The following is a 21,653-nucleotide window of genomic DNA, read 5'->3' as shown; positions in this document are numbered from 1 at the left end:
GCCTGTAATAAATATCTATTAATATTGCTGAACTGTCAGCCTTAATTCTCTTGACTTAATGGATAATTGAAATTGTATATCCTTTGCTACAATGGCTTGTAGCTTCCAAAATTATTTTCATTGTTTAACCAACCTTCCCCCAAATCTTTAGTTCCTTTCAGCCTATTAATATATTGAGGCATCCGCAGCCATAAGTAGTTATCCTTCAAGAAACATGCATTACATTTTGATTAACCAAATATAAAGTAAGGAACTAACCACTAAATCACAAATTCTGTTCTACAACTGCTTACCCTTTGCTCCAGTGGGCAAATGATCTCTGCAAGTGTTAAATTATGTTGGGAGTGATTCCTTCTGTGACGGGATATCTGAAAATACATTCATTTACAAATCAGTATATATTTGTACCAAATCAAACAATGTTGAACATAGCAAGATAGAGTAAAAGCAATGTAACTGAACACGTGCAGTTTGCCCTGACTTAAGTGTTGATAAGGTGCTTGCTAATGACATTGAAATGCAGTAATGGTCCTAAGGAGCAATTGTACAGTGCTTTTGATTGTTCCCAGTATTTCACAGGCATTAATCCAGTATGCTGAACAACAACCCTGTAAGGTAGGTCAGTACACGATTACGGTAAAACGTTTTATTTATGAGAACCCAAGATATTTGTAGTGTTCTGATGTTTTATACCCAGGAATTGTTTTCAGGTATACTTCACACAACACTCTTATGAATTAGTATACTCACTACTAACCAGGGATGGGAAAATCCGGAGCGGCTTACAAATCACCGTCCCCCGCGAGTCATCAAGGAGCACTTTCTGAGTCACCGAGTTACCTTCTCGCAACTCTAAAGGACTTGAGTCAAGTCACCCCCTTTAAAAAGTCTGCTGTGGAACAAATGGGGCTGCTGCCAGGGTGTGTGTGTGTGTGTGTGTGTTTCAATGAGGCTCCCTCCCCCCATGTAACAACGGAGTTTACAGCAGCCGTGCTATGCGGTTGACAAGTGTGGTCACTACATGTAACAACGGAGCTTACAGCAGCCATGCCATACGGTTGGCAAGCATGATCACTACAAACCACCTCCCTCCCTCCCTGGGTTTCTCCAGCCAAACATAAGGCAAGAACCCTCTTGGGCTCCTCCTCCTGCCCTCCCTCAGCCAAAAAAATATCAGAATGCCCATTCTTTGTCCAATAATCATCCATTCCTTCCTTCCTATCAGAGACAGACAAGAGAGCCCACTCCCACCTCCCCCCCCCCCGGCTTGGATGCAAATGTAAATATCGACCCTTCCCTGCTTCCCAGCTGTTCGCACAGTCTGAATGATGGTCCTACAAGATTTTTCACAATGTGAAAACAGTAAGTAAGCACACCCAGACACAGGCAGACTCGAGTCTACATGCATGGGGACGAGTGCCAAGTCAAGGGGCCCTTGACTCCAGTGTTTTGGCAAGTTTTCCATGCGCATGATTTGAGTGTAAACGAGTCAGCGATAAACAATGATTTTCACGACTCATACTCTAGTCACCTGACTTGAGTTCCCATCCCTGCTACGAACGCACCAAAAGTTAGCAATTCAACTCTAAACGATTCAACATTTCACATTTCACTTAATGGTTCAGTGAGCTCAAGCTTCCATTTTCTTCACATTAGGGCTGAAACAATGTTAGAAGGGGTGGTAGCTCTGTGCAAGAGAACCTGCTTTGCAAGCAGATGGTCCTCAGTGCAACCCCTGGCATTTCCACGAAGGGCAGAGAAAAATTCCTATCAGAGATGCTGCCAGGAGAGCCACTACCAGGTGAAACAGAGATCTGAGGCTACAATCCTAAACACACTTTCCTGGGGGTAAGCCCCATTGAATATAATGGAATTGACTTCTGAGTAAATAGTCATAGGATTGGGCTGTGACTGTTAGGGCAGTTTTCTAAGTTCCTACCATATGCAAACATTTGAAAGAGGCATGAAGTGCAGTAGTCTCCCCTCCAGCAGGCCACCTCTTTCTGCCCAGTGGCAAGAGGGTGGTGTATACAAGTGGTGAAGACCCAAGTCTAAGACCAGCCTCTGATGGCCAAGATAATTCCTGGCTTCTCAGCCCAAGGGCTAGTTACAGTTTGCACCCACTACGTATCTTCATTTGTGGATTTCACGACAGTTCCTCATTCTTGTCCATTTCACCATTTCTGTTATGTTTGTATTTATTTATTAATTTTAATTTATACTCCACCTTTTAATTTATACTCCACCTGTGGGCAGTGAAAGGCCCACAACCACAATGGCTTCCTTCCAAAGCAGCCAGGCAGAGTCTTATCCTTCAAATATTGTGTTGCCTGGAGGCAAGTAGGGAGATGCTACTTCCCTGAAATGATATGCAGGCTACGAAATTAAGAGGTTCCCTTTTGTTATATTTTAGCTATGCTTTATGTTTACAAAGGAGCACCATTTGCTGTTTAAGACTGAAGCATATAAAGGCTTAATCTCAAGCAGAAATAATCAGTAAATTTTGACTCATTTTTAACCACCCTCCCCATCTTCTTCCTTAGTAATGCAGAGTGAACAAGAAGTCATAATATATGCTGTTTATATGTAAATGTCCAACTCTACAAAATGTCCATAATTAATCCAGAGGGCGTCCCTCAAAATATACTTAAAAATATTATGATCCCTTATTTTACGGCACCCACTGCTTTCATGTTTATTTGTAAGCACTAACCTTTTAAGCCCCGGAATTTACATTTCAGAAAGTGCTCCACTCTCCCAGTGATACTAATGAGCTTAATGAATTAACCGTTCTAAATTTAATACCGACACTTCACAGAGAAAACAGATAAAATAGTCTTTGCGATCCAAAAGTTTCGCTGACCTATTTATGAGGAATATCACTTAACAATTTCATTAGGAATGAGTAACAGCTGGTGACATGGCTGTGTCCTAAAGTGTTTTTCTCTCTTAATATTCTGCATCTTAAGCAATCGAGCCTTCATAAGAAATCCTTTCGTTAGTGGCAGTCCCTCCTTTGGGGAGAAAAAAAATGTCAGACCACATTTTCTGAATTTTGCAATCTTGTTTTCAGGGGTGTCATGCTGCTGTTTTATTAGCATGTAGGGTAAACAAGAATGATTTGCTGATGCTATTGAAAGAACTTCTAAGATTTCAGACTTTCTGTTTAGATTTTGGATACAACTTGAATATTAATGCAAGCAGAGCCATGTGTGTAAATTCAAAATAAATTAGCTCCATTTATCTTTTCTCCCATATCTTTTAATGCTCTACAGATCCAACATTCATACTTACTCTACAGCATCCACATCTAAACTATTCACATCGGCTTCATTTATATTCTCACTTAAAGATCGCCATTCTTAATTATACTTTTACATATTGCAAGCAATGTCATAGATATCATTTTCTCTTTACAGAATTAAAGTAAATGACCTCCTGTTATTCCTTGGGGGGGTCAATAAATGGTACTCAGTTAATGGTTCAAAGAGGATACATAAGGAACTATCAAGCACTTTAATTCTAAGCAGAGTTACGAGGGTGTTCAAAGTCAACATGCAGAAGATTGGGCTATAAGTCTCACAAATTTTCATGGAGTTCATTCTCCAACTCAGATCTATGGGACCTCAATGTGTCTAACTTAGCTTGATCATGGTCATAATATTAATGCAGGGGTAGCATCTAAACTTCTGCTGACAAGCATTCCCCATATTATCACACATGCAAAAAGTGCTGCAGAAATGAACCTTTGATTGCATGCAAGCAATCACAAATGAATAATCATCATAATAAAAAGAAACAACATTCTAGCACTTCTGTTCCAGGTTCGGCCTGCAGAAAAGTAGGGGTTGTTATGAGATTTGATTTTGGACAGCCAGAAGCTGTACCCACAGTCATACGTCTGCCTCTCTGTACCACTGAGCCCGACTAAGAGCAGACTCTTTATAATATCCAGCACCACTTTGCATGTAAAGACCATTAAGTGAATAGCACACTCCTACACCCACTTTCTACCAATTCTTCTGAAAGGGCTATTGGAAATTCTGCAAGACAGATATGAGAATTCCCTTTTTTCACGTTACAAGAAATCGCAAAAAGAGGATCATGAACGTCTTGCAAATCTGCTTTTCAACCCTTCTTGTAATATGCAAAGTCAGTACATTAGTTCCGTGTGTTCAGTGGTGTTTAGCAACAGTACACGGAAGGGTGTTCTTATTCTTTATGGGGCCTTCCAAATTTGAAATATTCCTAAAGTTTGCTGTTCGGCATTTTCCAGAGTCAATGCACCTCCTTTTTCTTTAAACAGATACTTTAAGAGCCAACAAGAGACTGGTTTTAGATACAGATGATTTTATTAGCATTCAAATATTTTATAAATCATGAAAACTACCTTATGGAGGTAAATGTAGGGAATAAACTTTGGAAGTGAGGCAACTGGGGAGAAGGTTTTAGAGTTGTAGCTCCCCAGTTGAGGAGTCTTCTCCTTCAGAAAGCCCACCTGGTAATCACACCCAGCACACCTCCTCCCCACCTTCTGCCCGCCTCCCCTCTCCCCCCACTAATTTGCAACAGTGTGCGCTGGCAGTAAGGCAGTGTGCAGGATTGGACCTGAAGATGCTCCCATACTTTGTAGAATGCTTTTAGAATTCATTTTAAGATGCTTTTAAAGCATTCCATACGGTCTTAGTGCTGCTCTTAAATGGCTGCTATTACTGTCTTATAATATTGTTAGGTTCTTGTCAGTCATTTTACACATTTGTATTAATAGAAAGTAGAGAAAAATACCTAAATAATAATTAATTGAAAAGTAATAATAGGGCAAAATACAATTTTTAAAATTGTGTCTTATTATGTCTCTTCTACCTCCAAAAAAGTAGAACATGCACTATTTTTTTGACACAATATGCCAGGTTGCAATTGCCTTTGTTTGCAAATGAAATGAAAATATGATTGGTAACATTTGATCTTTCAAAAAAGCTCACTTCTACTGTCTGTATTTCATTAACAATATTCATGTTAACACATTGGCTACTAAAAGTATGTCTTAGTATCATGAATAAATAGGAATAAAAATTACACACACACACAATTAATGAAGAAAAACTGCACAGTTCTATACTAGTTAGGGTCCAATCCCATCCAACTTTCCAACTCCAATGCAGCCGTGGTACAGCCCTTAGGTAAGCAAACATTATCTTGAGGAGTCCCTTATCTTCAGGGGGCCTCTACAACTACCCCGCTCCCCACTGCATGATGCAGCACACACCCTGTTGGCATGACACCATCAGTGCTGGAAAGCTGAATAGGAGTGGGCTCTGAGTTATATTAATCCATCACTTAGTAAAATCAATTTACTGTTACTTATACAAGGGCTGATACGGAACAAAAAAATAGCAACTATTTGCCATAGATGCTGGTGACTAACAACTTGATCGAAGTCTTGCTGTTTTGGCATGCAGATACTTAAGATGTGGCTCACCAACTGCAAGGGCAGTGCAATGTCACAAAAATGGCATTACATCCATGCTCACTGAAATGTCATGGTGTTAACACTACAAGCAAAACACTGGTGAAAATATCTTTTCTCAGATCAGGACATCAGACTACTGCATGAATAAACATCCCTTGACTTGAGATTTCCCCCCCCCACACACACACACACTTTCCACCATACATCCTAATAAAGTCAATCACTTTTACTATGTTTCCTTCAAGTATTTCGAATGACACAACTGCAAAAAATGTTTGGGGGAAAAGAATTTTTTTTGGAGGAGAAAGCTAGCGCATCAGCACTTTTCCGATTTCATGAACAGTCTTCCATCAGCAGCAATGTCACCTGGAGCATTCAAAAATCCACTCACTGACGCTTGCAAGTCTGTGGGCAAATCTGCTTTAGTTAAACTCAGCTTCAGCAACTTGTTCCCCTTCTCTCCCTCTCTGAAGTTGGCTAAAGGGTATCTCAGTGCTGTTAGAGCTCTTTCAGCATCCGGCAGTGAAGACGTTGTCAGTTTCTGCAAAGACAAACCCTCTGCACAAAGATGCCTGTTATCCAAGAGTTGACAACACAAACGCTTAGACTGAATGGGCTTCTTAGAACAGAACTGTGACAAGTAAAACTAAAATACTTTTGTCAGACTTAGGATTGCCAATATTCAGAACACAAACGAAAGAGGTGTTCAAATTTCAAATTTAAAGAATTAGCGTTACAATACAAGAGGATACTGGAACTTTGTAATGCATAAGCCTGAAGCTTCCAGTGAAAAAAATAACAGTGTTGTAATGGAAAAATCTTCTGATGTCTCCTTATTGGGACAAGAGGGATTTTGTCTCACTCCTACCTCTTCTAACTAGCTGTTTTATAGCCCAATCCTATCCATACTTTCCCATTGACTCTACTAGAACTTACTTCTGAGTAGACATGCATAGGATTGAGCTGCCAGTCATGCATAGCTTAACAAAGACACTCTATTCTGTGCTTACTCCTCTGAGCACTGTATATATCACACTGTTTTGATAGAATATGTAGACAACTATCAGAGGAGGGAAAGAAAACAGATCGGTGTTCCATTCTTTCTCCTTATGTTTCCTTTTAAGTACACTGCCCTCTATACACAGTTCAGTTCCCTAGAGTGTGTAAGAATAATGATAATGGCTTTGCTTGCCTTGACCCCTCGTTCAGCTATAAATCAAAATCTTACAGACCTATTAACAGAATAAGAGAGTCCTCCTTCATGCTCAAACCTACGAAGGTACTTTTTCAGACCGCAGGACAATTTGTTATTATGGGAGGAGCCCACTACTGCAACAGCTTAATCTGAATAATGAGCAATATAACGACAGATATCAAGTAGAATCATATATGGATTGCTCATGTGCTTTCCCAAAGACCTTGGCTCTGATGTGGAGATTGTCCACACTGCATGTGACTAGTAATCCATGTGGCCAATAACCTTGTGCATGAGTAAGATACAGCATGAGGAAGAGAAACATTCCCATCTTCTGCACTTTTTTCATCCCTCCATAGTCCATAGAGCTCAAAGCAGCGTAAATGGGATTCCCAGTTAGCCGCCACAAAAGCATAGGCCAGGCCCAGACTTTCTCCCTCAGAGGTAGAATTATGCTTGCCTTCAAGGCATATTATACTTTGACATAGCTATTTGAAGGCTGTTTGAACCAAAATAGCAGCTGCTCCTTCTGATGGTTGTAATTATGAAGTGGCTCACTACCCAGTAAAGAGCTTTCGTATTACCACTATGAATGTGTGGTGGCAGTGAAAGTTCTCCAACACAGGACATTCATATGGCATTCTACTCAACATGTTACAGCCCCCTGTCAAGAAAACTCTGCATGGAAAATCTTATCCCACTGGCTTCTCTATGGCATTCATAACACCTAGACGAATCCTTGGGCTTTTAATCAGTCATACGTTGACTGTATTTGACAAAAGAATTGTATTTCTCAAGTTTCTGAGCCTCGGTTTTGTTTGGGGATTTGCCCTATGAACATGCACTCTGTGCGTGTGTGTGTTCCATTTCAGGTTTTCATATAATCTAATTCAGATGGGTTTGTTATTTTAGTATCATTAAACATATGTGCAGTACACGCAAACTGCACAATACGCAATGTGCTCTATGATATGTAGATCATAACTGCATCTAAACGGTTGCATAACTAGTCATACATTAAAACATTATTTGTTTACAACTAGAATAAGATTACAACAGCTCCATGTCTTCTTTGCAAAGCAGTTTTTCCCCCCCCTTTTCCAGTGGATAGCAGGGCATTTAGACAGAAAACACACTCATTAAAAACAATGAAACAATCCTCAAACAAAAGTGTATTTCAGTTCTGCGTTAATGCTGCTGTTACTGAAAGTTTTTGCTGTTCTGGGCACTGAAGAGTTAATAAAGATGCTGCATACTGCCAGCTAATATCTACTCAGTAATGCCCTTGTGTGAGTGGTATTTTTAATACTCCTTGCCCTATATTTATTCCCCTCTAGCGGATGCTTCATTAGTGCTTCTCTTTATCTTGCCTGCCTAATTCATTCTCCCAGATTTAAACAAGCCAAAAGCTCACCTTATGCTACTGCAGAAGCAATTTTTATTTTCTGAAGGTTAATCCAACTCAGCAGGATTTAGGGATGGCACTTTTCCTTGGTCGTAGGCATGTTGGCTCAGGCCAGACAGCTGTTTGGACACTCTCCATTGGGAATCTTGCCCTCAACACCCACAGTTGATGCACATACATGGTCTACTGGCTGCCTACTTCCATGCCCATCTGTTCAGATGGCATGCTGCCCACTCACAAGTTCGCTGGAACCTTGCCCTTAGTGTGAAGGTGCCAGGCAATGATGGGTTTAGATGGGCAGCCTGCAAAATATTGTAAGTGATCACTTTTTCTCCTGCAGGAAGCCCTTCCTCTATGCTAGCTTTGCAGCATGCACATTGCACGCTACATTGCAGTTAATCAAACCTGTGCACACTTGTATCAAAACCAAAAGATATGGTTCATTAGTTGTTTTATTTAAGACATTTACATTCCACCTTTCTGTTGTTCAAACCTTCCAGGCAAATCAATTTTTTAAATACAAACATTAAACCTTACTGAAAAGAGAGTACTTTATGAACACAAATATGTTTGCCTGCATCTAAGGGGAAAAGCTAAACAAACTACCATGGAAATCCAGACTATTCTTTAAATTGAGAGCATGCTTTTATAGCCACAGCTAGCCTCTATAAGACACACCGGGAAGTCAATATGACATAAATAAAAGATCTGCAAAAGACATTTATTCATGTAGCACACATTTGAAATTACCAGTAAGTCCTTCTAAGTGTCTCAAAATGGTCCCTATCCAAGCAGTGAGAAGTACAAAATAAAGAATTCCACTCAAACAGACTTGAATAAATAACCTAAAGGTAGTTGTGGCATTTTTAAAGCATGAAAAGAATATGTTTTACCTCTTCATTTAAAAATGAACTGTTGAAATTAAATAAAGGAAGTTGTGAAATTCAATCTAACTATCAGACTTATTTCATGAAAGGGCTCTGGAAGTGGGGCATATGTTTATTTTGTTAGTCGTAGGAGGATCAGTTGAGGACTGTTTTCTTCTTTGATACATGTCTTTCTATTATAATTGTAAGAACGGGCAGCCCAATCGTGAGCTTCCTGGCGCCTGCTGGAGCACTTCGCCAAAGTGGCTACTGCTGTATCCATTGGGTACCAGGAAGCAGCCAGACGTCTCCTTGGGGGAAGGCGATTTTCATTCCCTTCCCCCGGGGAAAGCCCCAAGCCCTGCAATAGGGCTTCTCAAGACTGCACCAGCTATTTTGTTGGTGTAGGCTGGAGGGCCTTCTGGCCAACACAGAGCTCAGGATCCTGTGGAACAGAGCTCCGTTGATCCCATCCCTGTTCCTCCTCCCACCCATCTTCCCACACCTTCATTTCACCTTCACCTTGCCCCCCAGAGGACACACCACCACCTGGCGGTCACCTGGCAGTGGTGCATCCTCCTCCTGCTGGTGCTGGGTCCAGTGCTGGCACTCCCTACTCTTGAGAGTGCCGTAAATGTGCTTACCTTATGGCCACCTGGAGCTCTTCCTTTGCTCCAGGTGGCATCCGTCCTTAAATGTGCTTTATGGCACCCAGTCCCAGTGCTGGAGCTTAGCACCGATGCTGGGAATGAATAGGATTGGGCCCTAAATGAGCAAACTATAGTAAATGGGGTATCAGCCATGGTACACTTGCTCCAATTGTGTTTCGCCCCAAGATGTGCCCCAGGAACAGCTAGCACAGACTTCGCCATAATGTTCAGGTTCTCACTTCCCTACAGTGTTCCAAAGCCACCTGGACAGATAGTATGCTGGGGATGTTGACTTCAGAAAGCTTACCTACCTATACAGCATACTAGAATGCTTACTTGTTTACAAATCTGCTCATGAGTAAGCATCCTAGCCTGTTTTAGGCAGGCAAGCTGGCTAGAGCCCTCCATGCTTTGGGAATTGCATGAGAGAGAAGTTGCTGCTTCGAGGTTATGATCCCTTCCTCCCAAGCAGATTGTCCCAATCAGAATATGATCTAATTAATGTCTTTCAGGAGCTGGGAAGAGGAAAGAATTTTCCTTAAGAGTGAAATTGCCTGAACATGAGGATAGCCACTAGTGAGAATCTGCTCAGGAGAACATCTTCCAGCTGGCCACCTGAAGTGGCAGGTTGGAATCCTGTCTCCTCTCTACTCATGAGGAAGCTCCTCACTGCCACTCAGTTTATTCCTCCAGTTCTGATGCACACTGACCACAAGCATACAATGGGCAATTCGGGAGCCTACTGGGAGAAGGATTTCACTCATCATCCTGAAACAATTTCAAGTGCAACAGCTAGCCAGAGATTTGCAAGATTTAATAATAATAATAATAATAATAATAATAATAATAATAATAAATGCGACAGCTCTCATGGGTAATGCACAAAACTTCAGTAGACTGAACCCTCACGATTCTGACTGTAGGCAAACTCTTAATTGCTATGAGAAAGGTGTGCCACAGCTATTAGCAAAAGGAATGTATGATCATGAGGTACATAATGTTAAGAGTGCAGTGTGCAAATATATATCATTTATAATACATAATGGAACCTAAAAATGGTTGTAAAAAAAGCCTGTTAAAATGATTTCTTAAACTTCATCAGTTCTTGCCTTCAGTCGTTTAGAAGAGCTCTGCGGTTTGCATTTTTGTAAGTCAGCACCTTCTGTGTTTTAGGCTAGAAGGATACAATCTGACTGCAGACACCAAAGGCACTTGTCCTTTGGCCTTTCGCCTCGCCTTGAGTCTGAGCATCCATATACCTTAAAACCATCCACCCTGTCGAGTGCTATTCACACACACACACACACACACACACACACACACACACACATATATATATATATATATAACAATTTACCTCTCATTCTCTCCTCAAACATGCAACCCAGATGAGCAGCAAGATGCTTCATCTGCCATGTCATTTCAGTTTTTACACGTCTTCTCTTCTATCCGTGCTCTACATCTTAGCTGCTGCTTTCACTCCCCCATTCTACTGCCAAGGGCTACAAGACCAGAACAAAGCTGCGTCTCAGGATCACTGACAATGAGGCCCAGGAAGAGAAAAAAAAAATCAATGGTTACATACGTACTATGATGAAAACTAACTTTTGACGGCTTTTGCAAGCTCCTACAGTTCCTAAATCAGGAACGAGCTTAGGGTAGATGGGAGACAGACTATTGCTAATACTGTGGGTGAGGCAGAGCAAACTGGAAAAGCCAGAAACTTTACAAGCACATTTAACCAACATATCATCTCTAGTGTCTTAAGAAATAGTAAAGATGGAGTAAGAAATTCACCAGCAAAGAGAATAAGGAAATATATTGAAGCATACGGTTTGAATTCTTGTAATGGTGCAGGCAAGCTATCAGACTTGCTTTGTTATCTTCTGCAAATTCTCTTTGCTTATTTCCAAACTTATTTCTGTAGCCCTGCCCCCCCCCCCACATGTGTAGTCCCATGTTGGGGTATACTACAGTGGTAGCCTGTGGACATTGTTACCAGCATGGTATATTATGTAAGAGTGCTGGACTAGGACTGAGGAGACTACACTCAGCAATGAAGCTCAGTGGGTGACCTAAATTACCTCACAAGGTTCTTGTGAGGATACAAGTGGGAAGAAAGAGAACCTTGCAATCCACCCTGGGCTTCTTGGAGGTACAGTAGGATATAAATGCAATAAATACACAGGGAATGTTAACAGATTAGTTTTTCATAAAGGGGGGGGGGAGAAAAACTACATATGCCAACATTCTCTCTTCTGTACAACTATTAAAGGTAAAGAAGACTTGATCAAAGGCAGAGCTTCTAATTCAGCAGTTCTCAAACTGTGGATCCTGGACCCACCAGTTTGGTTGTGACGCAATTTTTGGTGGTTTGCAAAACTGACAGGGCAGATTGGGCTATGTGCATTAAGGGTCAAACAAGCTGCTACTCGGGGCGGGGGGGGTGCACTGCTACCCAATCACCATAAAAGCCACACCCCTTGGCATTTATAAATCAGGCAGCAGTCTCTAGCGCCTGTAAGAAGTTTGAGAACCACTGTCCTAATCATTTAATTGAAAATGCTATTTAGAGGCATTCTTCCAAGAATCAACCTGACCAATCAGCTCTGTGTACAGTCAGATTTTTTTCAAACTAGAAAAACAGGTCCCCATAAAGTCAGTCCACAGAGAATTGTGGTGCATGTATGTGAGTGTTGCAAGGATGGTCAATGTCTTCCCCAGTCCTGAAATTACACACATCTGGGTACACCCTCAATTTCAACAACCTGAAATAACATTTGGTCAATCACGATGAGTTATTCCTAAACAGGAATGTCTGGTGAGATTCTGCACTACAGAACTCAACAAAACATAGCACGAGTCAGGATTCTGAAAGAAGAAATGCTGCCAGGGACATGGGCCTTGCCACTTATCAAGTGTTCAAGCGTTTTATGTCGTCATGTCTGTCAATAAATTGCCTCTGTATGTGAATTCCCTTACCTGATTACTGTGTGAAATGTACCCTGTAAGGGAGACAGTCCTTCAGTTATAATGACAAGTTTAAAAGATGGAAAGACATCTTCCCCAACATCTTTCCTGGGAACGGTTCATAGCAGACGAATGTAGCCATCAGCAGACAGCCGTGTTTTATTTGTGATGCATTCTGACTTTGTTTATTAAGTAATCATTTCTGGGTAAAGTGTCAACACAATTTGCTTTTTGAATAATGTGAAGCAGATAACCTCAATTAACAAGCAATTACAGTAATTTTCATACTAAATGTTCTCCTTAATTGTTTTCGAAACCTGAAACTAAAACTGTAATAAATAATGAATGGCAAGAAGATGTTGATTTAGGGGGTCCATGACAATTTTCTACAGGAATAAGCTCAACTGACAAGACACTGGAGTTCTAAAACCAGCCTGGGTTCAATATGGATTTTGCACAGTGCAGAAAAAACGCTTGAGCCGCGTATTCCTATTAATGAAACTTCAAAGGCTGCAGTTACCCCATCTCTTACATCATTCGCTGAAACCTCAGCTTAGTTTAGGCCAGTCTTGAAGGGCTATAAAATTGGTACTTCTGGTTGTTTTCCAACCTGTTTTCCCTTCCAGGCCTGAATTTTCATTTAATTGCTGCTAAAAACCAAAGGGATTCAGATCACTGGATCAGTTCGATTTATACCATAAATGCCTTACAGTGCATCATTTCAAGATGTTAATTTTTCAGATTATGGGATAGTGAATTGTATGCAGGATTAGTTATGGTAGATGAAGGTTACCTTGTATGGGACAATGCTACAATACCTGTCCATCATTCTTCACACTGGATGCTATGTCTTTACCTTTGGAAGCAGATGAACACAAAAGATCTTACCCCCCTTTACCCAGTCCTATGCCTCCTGAGGCTCCTTGGACTTACACCAGCTAAATAGCTGGCATATGTCGAAGGAAACCAATTGGTGGCTAGGTCTATTTTACCTTATCCTTGGTGCCCCCCCCCCACTACATCAGGAAGTGCACACTCCAGCAGCACCACTGTAACACACAGGCGGTTAAGGGATAGGAATGGGCTGTCCAGCTGCAATCCTACGCAGACCGACCTGGAAATAAGCACCATTGAATAAAATGGGTTTACTTGTGAGTAAACATGTATAGCAATAGTTCTCAAACTTTTCAGCACCAAGACCCACTTTTTAGAATGACAATCTGTCAGGACCCACTGGAAGTGATGTCATAGCCAGAGGTTATATAATCAATTTAGCCTTCAAACCTAGGCTGTGATCAGCCAAAGGTCCCACTGGATCATGTGCTTGTCCTGTTATTTTGCATAGATCAGAATTCAACATTCCCAGCTCAGAAGTCAAGCAAAATACATGAGGACATTGACTGGGTGCACATCCAGCCTGGAGGACAGAGTTGGTTCTGGGGTCACCCAGTGGTCCCGCCTCTGCACCACAAAAGGGGTGTTCGCTGCCCCTGCAATTGTAGGTCTCAGCCTCCTTTCCGTATTCAAATGCTGATAAAGTGGCCCTTTCTCCCATGTGTGTTGTCTGGAGTGTTCATTGGATGGTGCTTAGACAAAGATGGAAACTCCACAGAGAGAGAGCTTTTTTTTTTCTTAACTTGGAAGTGGAGGAAGCATTCATCACCACCTTCTCAGGTATAAACTAAATAACCCAGGCTTCAACAGAAGTACACAAGCTAAATTCTGTTTAAACTCTGTCTTTGATCTTTGAGGTTTCTTAAAAATTATCATTAAAGAGGTCTGTTAATGCTTGGCTTGCACTTCTTGGCTAAATATGATGTTGGAATGAAGAGTTATCAAAGGTGATGATCAGTTTTTCTTTTCCCTCTCTCTGTTTAACATTTTCTGACTATTAAGCTGCTCATTTTCCGGAGACAATAATTAGTCTCTTTAAGGTGAAACAAAACTTCTTGATAAGAGCTTTTGGTTGAAGATCAATGAGAAAGATATCATTTCAGTTGCAACTTTAATAACTGCAACAATAGAGAGCCTGGCTTTATATATTGTAATGCAACTTAGAGTGTCTCAGGTACAAATCTCATCAAGCATTCTCAGTAGTTGCTAGGGGATTTTCTAGGTATGGGAACTTTCTGACAAATGTGACTCCAAGGGTCAGCAGCCAGCACAACAATGGGCAAAGATTTTCATACAGGGATTCTGAAAACATACAGGACATTTTTTAAAATAGTATAACTTTTAAAGGATTATTAAGAGCTGACTCAGAGCCTAACCCTGAACTCCCGGGACACGCGGCTGTGGCAGCACAAAAAATGGCTGCTGCCACATCCTGTACACCACTGGGAGCCGTGAGCGGCACCTCAGGAGAAGGGGACTTTCATCCGCTTCCCCTGGGCAAAGGGAGTAGCCCCGCAATGGGGCTACTCAATTCACTGCTGACCAAAAGGTCAGCGGTGAGGTAAGAGCCTTCATGTCAGGCGCCAAGCAATGCTCCACTGGTCCCACACTGTCCCCGGCGCACATCCCCCGCCCTCTCCCCACCTCCCTCCTCCCCATCACGCCTCCTCCCCGCCCCTGCTTTCCTCTCTGCTGCTTGGCGATCCATGCACGGGCACTTGCTCGGCATTAGAGCATCAGAGCATCGGCGTTAGAGCCTATGGCACGTTTGCAACAGTGCATACCAGCACTAAGCCGGTGCATCCAGCTCAGGATTGGGCTCTCACACATGTATGTTAATCACTTGCCATCATTCGGTATTGATTTCTATCAAATAGTACAGACAGGGGGTGCAGCTCAGTGGTAGAGCAAGCAGAGGTACATAAGGAGGAGAGCCCCAAATTCAATCCTGGCATGTCTAGGAAAACGCTTGGAGGACTGCTTCTGTTCAGCCTACTAGAAAACAATGGGTTGGATGCAGGGCCAGCCTAAAATGTCCTGACGCCTGTAGCAGCATGCCAAGTGCTGTCCCCCTTACCCAATTAGGTGCCTGCCTCTGCTCCTGCCATTCTGCTCTGCTCCTCCCATTTAGCTTGACAATCTCCTCCCCTTAACATTTCCTTTCCCTCTCTTCCCCTTCTTCCTATTCCAATCCAGGCACTGGAAAGAGAAGGAGAAGCAGTGAAGGCATGTGGGAAGGCAGAAATGTGTGCCCCTCACAAATCTGCCGCCTGAGAGGACCCTCATGGATGGGCCAACCCTGGCCAGATGGACCCATGGTCTAAGGCAGTAGAGTATAAGTCCGTATGACAGAATGTGGAGGTCACCCGTTGAGGAGTGACCCATCCCTGCCCCCACTTATTGTGCCGTGGCTCGGCGGTCCAGGAGACTGCAGAGCCGCGGGAGCTGGGTGACCACCCCGCACTAGCTCTGCACAGGCCAGCGCTGGGCTAGCACAGGTGGGAGCCCGGTGGTGAGGCTTACAAACGTGCCTTACGGCATGTTTGTGACAGTGCTCGGCGGCATGGAGCCGTGCCGCCAAGCACAGGATTGAGCTCAAAGGCACATTAGCTACCTCTTACAATAACACTCTGAACCAGCTAGAAGTTGAACAAACTCTGCACACAAATGAGTAAAATACTACATATGAAGTTCCTTAATCTATCTGCCAATGGCTGTTGAAAACATATCTGGCCCCAGCCAGAATGCTGACAACAGCAATGAATTATCTGTTTGAGAGTACATGAGAGAAAGAGCACAAGGATTCCAGAGGAAGCCAGCGCAGAGGCTTGTGTCAGCCTCTGCAGGCCGGCGCTTCTTGGAGTGCCAGTCTGGCTTCCTCTTGAGGAGGCGCAAACGTGCCTTATGGCATGTTTGTGACCCTCCAAGGGACTTGTGCTGGCCCAAAAGGGCAAGGGACTTGTGCTGGCCCAGATTGCGCTCTAAGGCTATGCATCCAACCATCAATGCATAGCTGCATGTATGTTTGCTTGGATCGGGCTGGTGTCAGGTTGACACATATTCTGCCCTGAGTTCCCTTTGGTGTGGGATAAATAAATAAATAGACAGACAGACAGACAGACAGACAGACAGACAGACAGACAGACAGATATTCCGGCAGATGCTTAGTTACAGTGCTCCATTTGAGTTCAATAAAAATGCTGGCTGCTTTAGGCAGAAGGATCAAACCTGCTTTATTTGATTATGCTTTGTATAATAAGGATCTGTCTATAAGGCAAACTAGGTATTGGCTAGTAGCACCATTAAGGCCTGCTTTAATTTTGTTGCAAAGTGGCATCGACAGGTTCTGTAGTCTATATTCTTTGGCTCCACAGAAGAGTACCCATCTCCTTTCATTATATCTTCATTGCAATCATTTTGTTAACGGAAGTCAAAGAAATATATAAATAAAGGTTTAAGAGAATCTGTTTCTTTACTTCTCCTGTCACGTTGCATTGGGTCACTTTGTGCCACATGATGTGATGTAATATAACTCAATGCAAAGAGACACATGTCCCTTCTCATTGGGAATTTAAAGAAACAGAGCTTTCTTTTCCCCTGTGGGAAACTAAGCAGGTCAGGTGCCCAAAACTAGCTATGGGAAATTTGATCAAATCTTCTCAGTTTCAGTATCTACATATTTCCAATCTAATAGCATTTTGAGCTTGACATGTACAAGAAAGGGAGCTGATTGTCCCAATTTTAATCAAAGAATAAAACAAAGCTTAGAGAAAGGAAAATTATCATCATCACTTCTTGTACTCAGTATTTCCAGATTATGTTGAGCACTCTGAATCTATTGGAAGTATTTATAATATGTCTTAACAACCATGCCAATCTTGAGGGGAAAGTAACAATGTTTACCGCATTTACATTCTTTTCTCCAAGAACTGGGATGCCACCCTTTTTTTCAAGATAGCCTTGTGAGGGAGATTAGCCTGAGGAATGATGAGTGAGCTTCATGGCTGAACAATTTTTCTAGTTCATAGTAGCACTTTTAAGACCTGGTACCATTGTATCTGATGCCATAGTAACACTTTTAAGATCTCACCACTCTTAAGATCCCTGTAGCAGAGAGCAGTTTCGAATATCTCCCTAAGATCCTCATAGGCACAGCACTGCCAAGCTTTTATTGTAAATAGGGCAGAAATGATACATGACTATTATTATTTTTAACAGTACTTCCATATCACTTTTAAATGAAAAAGTTCACAAAGCACTTTGCATTGCAAACTATATGAAAATATGGAATGTATATTTCAGAGGATTTACAATCTAAAAAAATAGAAACCACAAAAGATGTGCCAATAGCCACTGGAAAATACATTACGCTATGGTGAACAGCAGTTGATGCCCCCCTGCTAAATATAAGAGAACCGTGTTTCAAGAGGTGCAGATTTTTGTTTCTGGTGAGTGATACCCAGTGACAACATGAACACCTGCCCATGCACCGTCTCATATAACTATTAGGATATGTTTTCTGAGAGCACACTGATACCACAACCTTATGCCACTGTGCAATGACTCTCAACTAAGAACTGTACGTCTACTGCATCAGGACAGTGAAGGACCAAAGTAATATGTCTTGCACAATGAAATCACAGTTTGAATAGTATTTATTAGTAAAATATTCCGTTGGAATTTGCTTGAGTGGAATTTGCCTGAATTTGGTGCCCTCATGATCTCTGTCTTGTTTGATAAACCTGTTGCCAGATGTCCATTAGGGTTTCCCTTTAAAGAGGTTTTATACAAGAGTCCCAGCTGTCCTTGAAATTGATCTGTCAAGCTATAACTGTGCCCTTTGGTTCTTTAAGACTATGTACCTTTCCTTGACAAGAGGGTACTTACATCTATACACTGTGCTAAATAAGAAATTATGATATATGAGTGACAATATCAACCATTTCAAAGGAGGAAAAACTTTTTCAAGACCTGTTTGTTGTATGTGTACAGCAAGCACTGTGTTAGTTTATAATAAACAACAAACATACATCTAAAAAATTGTTTTCCTTGAGTTTTACTGTTCAGAGATGTTGCTGTTTATCAGTTTTTAATATACTCTTTGGAAATTGATGTGTACTTTATCCGGTCTTTTAAAAGAACCAAGAGATTCAAAGGCAGGGTAAAATACTTTCATGATTCCCCAAAGAAAACTGAGAGGGCCATTAAACAGATGGTAGCAATAAACTCACTTTCAGCGCATCAGGGAATAGGATCCCTTATTAAAAGCCTAGCTCAATGAAAGCAGGAACAGATCTCTAGAGGGAAGAGATTTCTCTAGCCCACACCTTTGAACCAGCTTGCACCTAAGCAGCAGGGTCTTAACAAAGATCTGCTTGCACTCTGAAGTCAGGTATGAAAGAGCTCCACTTCTGTATTACTAAGCTAAAGGGCAATGTGTATATTTGAGAAGAGCTGGGATTATCCGGAGGAGCTGGGAATCGCAGAACAAGTACGTTCAACATGTGTATTGCAACCTGAGATACAAGGAGATAAGGATTGAGATGACCAAAGGTCAAGACCTGTTGAGAGGGCACGGATGCCCTCACGATATCAACAGCCTGGTTGCCAGATCACAGGAAAAGACTGCAGCCAGACATCAGATTTGGGAAGCAAATATTTCCTGCCCAAAGCTATAGTGATCAAAGTAAAGATTTTCTTCAGGAATTCAAGGAGAACCTTGAGAAGTGTCACCTCCATACTACGGTTTCACTGAAGAGTGTAGCTAGGACCTCCACACAGTGCGCTTGGGGAACCAGAATTGAGAATATTCAATTGACAGTTAAGCAAAGGAAGTTGAAAAGGAGGAAACCAAATAATAATTATTTCTAGGCAGTAAGCAAATGAACAGATGCTTTAAAACAGCAATCTGTGTCAGCTGGTCGTTTCTGAAGGAGACGTGGTTGATACAAGAAATGAACTGTAATTCACAATTTGCATTATAAAAACGATAGGCTTAAGAAATGGCAGTTTGGAAAAGTTGCCAATAAGATATGCAGTTTCATAGTTGTAGCTGTTTATTCTCTCTCAGTTTGGCTTCAAAAGGAAGATCAGCATATACCATCTAACTCACGTGTGTAGTTAGCCATTTGCAATCTCTTTGGGCAATTTATTTCCAAAATTTAAATACAGTACCATACCATTCCTAGGCACAGTTGTTTAAGGTATAGGAGGTCATCAGCGGGTTCTATTCACATTTTTCAGCAGAAAGATTCAGATTTTATTGAGCTTTTCTATCCTTCTGCAGTTTTTTTCTACAACACTTCACTGATGTGGAAAGGAGAAAGCTGACTGGCACGGGAAGCACTTTTACAGCAGGAGAGAAAAGCAACTTGAATATCAGTGTTACCTGTAATCTCTAATGCTGCTCTGCCCCCTTGTGCTGCTGCAGTGAACTCAATTGAAAAGCAGCTTGGCTGTCTTTGTACATGAAACCTACTTTCTCTCCCTCACACACACAAAGCCACTGTCACTTCTCACTGTTCTGGCAAGTTCAAGGTCAGTGCCTAGCTATTTTCAGCTCATCTCTTCTTGATCCATTCAGAGAGATGACAAGGTAACGTGATTCGGGGTCAGCTGTATTACAGGAACCGTTACATAAAGGGAGAAAGTAGAAATCAATCCTAGCTGACAGTGTCTTCAGGATAATCAGCGCTCACTCCATGCCGCTGTCAGCTTCCCTGTATCAAACACCATGTTACTTCTGTCAGATCTTTTTAACAGAACCACGTTCTCACTTTTGGCAAAGTAAATAAATATTTCACTTTGGCTTGCATTAAATTCATTGTTAGGGAACTTCATTGTTCGGTGGTCACCTTGGCCGCTTTGAACCAACATCCTGCTGTCTTTGCTAGAAACACAGTTTGCACGTTATGTAAATCCTTGCCTTTGACATTTGTTAATAAGAGATATAACTGATTTGGTGGTGGGGGGATACCATAAATACTGTTCGTCAATTTGAAGATTAGGTCTCTTTGCTCAAAATTCTTCTGTCCAATCTTCTCTTTTACCCCCCCTTCCTTCAGCTACATCTGTTTCCCAGAATGCTTGTCTAAACGATGCTCATTGCCGTGCCGATTCTATTAAGACTTTGCGGTGATGTCTTAAGACACTTTTCTCAATTTGTTTGATTACGATCCCTCTCTCTGAATCACTTCCTCCTTCAACTAGACATCCTCCTCCATGTGGCATTATGAACATATCATTTCACAAGATGGGCTGCATTTGGCGAAGCGGTGTTTCGGCGACAGCACATGGTATGTCAGTTTAGGGGGAAAGAGCTGCTATTCCATCCCACCCACCTTGTGCTCCCATGAAACTGCCAAAGCCTGCAGTGCTCCTCGCAAGAGCAATTTACCATAATATTAGTTGTCAGTAAATTCAAAGACAGAACTCCTAAAGCTATAAAATGGATTAGAAGCCATTTTTTAAAAAAAGAATTAACAAACTAGAGTAAGAGTATACTGTCAACAAACAAATGCTTCATCATAGCACTGTAATTTGGAATTTTAATTACCCCTCTGCTTCTGTAACAAAACAATGTCTGAACTGGCAGCCATTTGAATCTCTCACAGGTCATTGAGCATTCTAGTTAATTACTCTATGAATAGCCTGTTTTTCTCCCCTCTGGAAACACGTTTCTAATGGCAGTCAAGGTCTGACAAATGTGTCATCTACATAATTAGCTAGGAAGCAACACAAAACATTAAACATGCTTTGTGCCGACAACTATCAAAACATTTCATTTGTTGTCAATTATTCATTACTTTGTAGGTTCTGAAGGGGTTGTTATTATGGAAATAAGTCCAGATGCTAACAAGGTTAGAGCTTTTGATTCAAATTAGTAATCAGAGGACTAACTTTACAAAAAAAAAAAAAAATTGTATCCCCTCATACGTTCATGGCAGCTTTCACTTGATAGTGAAACGAATTTTGCTAAGTTCAAGTTTGAAATCACAGCGGCATGGCAGGCACACTAATTTATAGAGTTGCATCTTTCTTTGAAGTATCAGGATCTAAGCACAAGAAGTAAACTTTCAGAACCTTTGGTAAGACTAATTTGTACTTGGTAAATAGAATAAGATTTTCACAGCGTGAGAGATAACATAGGAAGGGGGAAAAAAGCCTAGGCATTTTCAAAATCTTTTTTTCCTACCCATGCATC

At 41.6% G+C, this 21,653-nt stretch overlaps 1 protein-coding gene across 1 annotated transcript in view; it reads right to left on the bottom strand.

Moving 5' to 3' along the window:
• The window catches only part of ARHGAP15 (Rho GTPase activating protein 15), a 464,537-nt gene that overhangs the window by 420,297 nt on the left and 22,587 nt on the right, over positions 1 to 21,653 (bottom strand). The window contains exon 3 of the mRNA XM_066633052.1: positions 294 to 368. Within this exon, the coding sequence (XP_066489149.1) occupies positions 294 to 368 (75 nt within the window). The remainder of the gene's footprint in view (positions 1 to 293; positions 369 to 21,653) is intronic.

The sequence above is a fragment of the Tiliqua scincoides genome, chromosome 1 (assembly GCF_035046505.1).
Source record: "Tiliqua scincoides isolate rTilSci1 chromosome 1, rTilSci1.hap2, whole genome shotgun sequence".
NCBI lineage: Eukaryota > Metazoa > Chordata > Lepidosauria > Squamata > Scincidae > Tiliqua > Tiliqua scincoides.
This window is presented reverse-complemented; position numbering and strand designations above follow the sequence as displayed.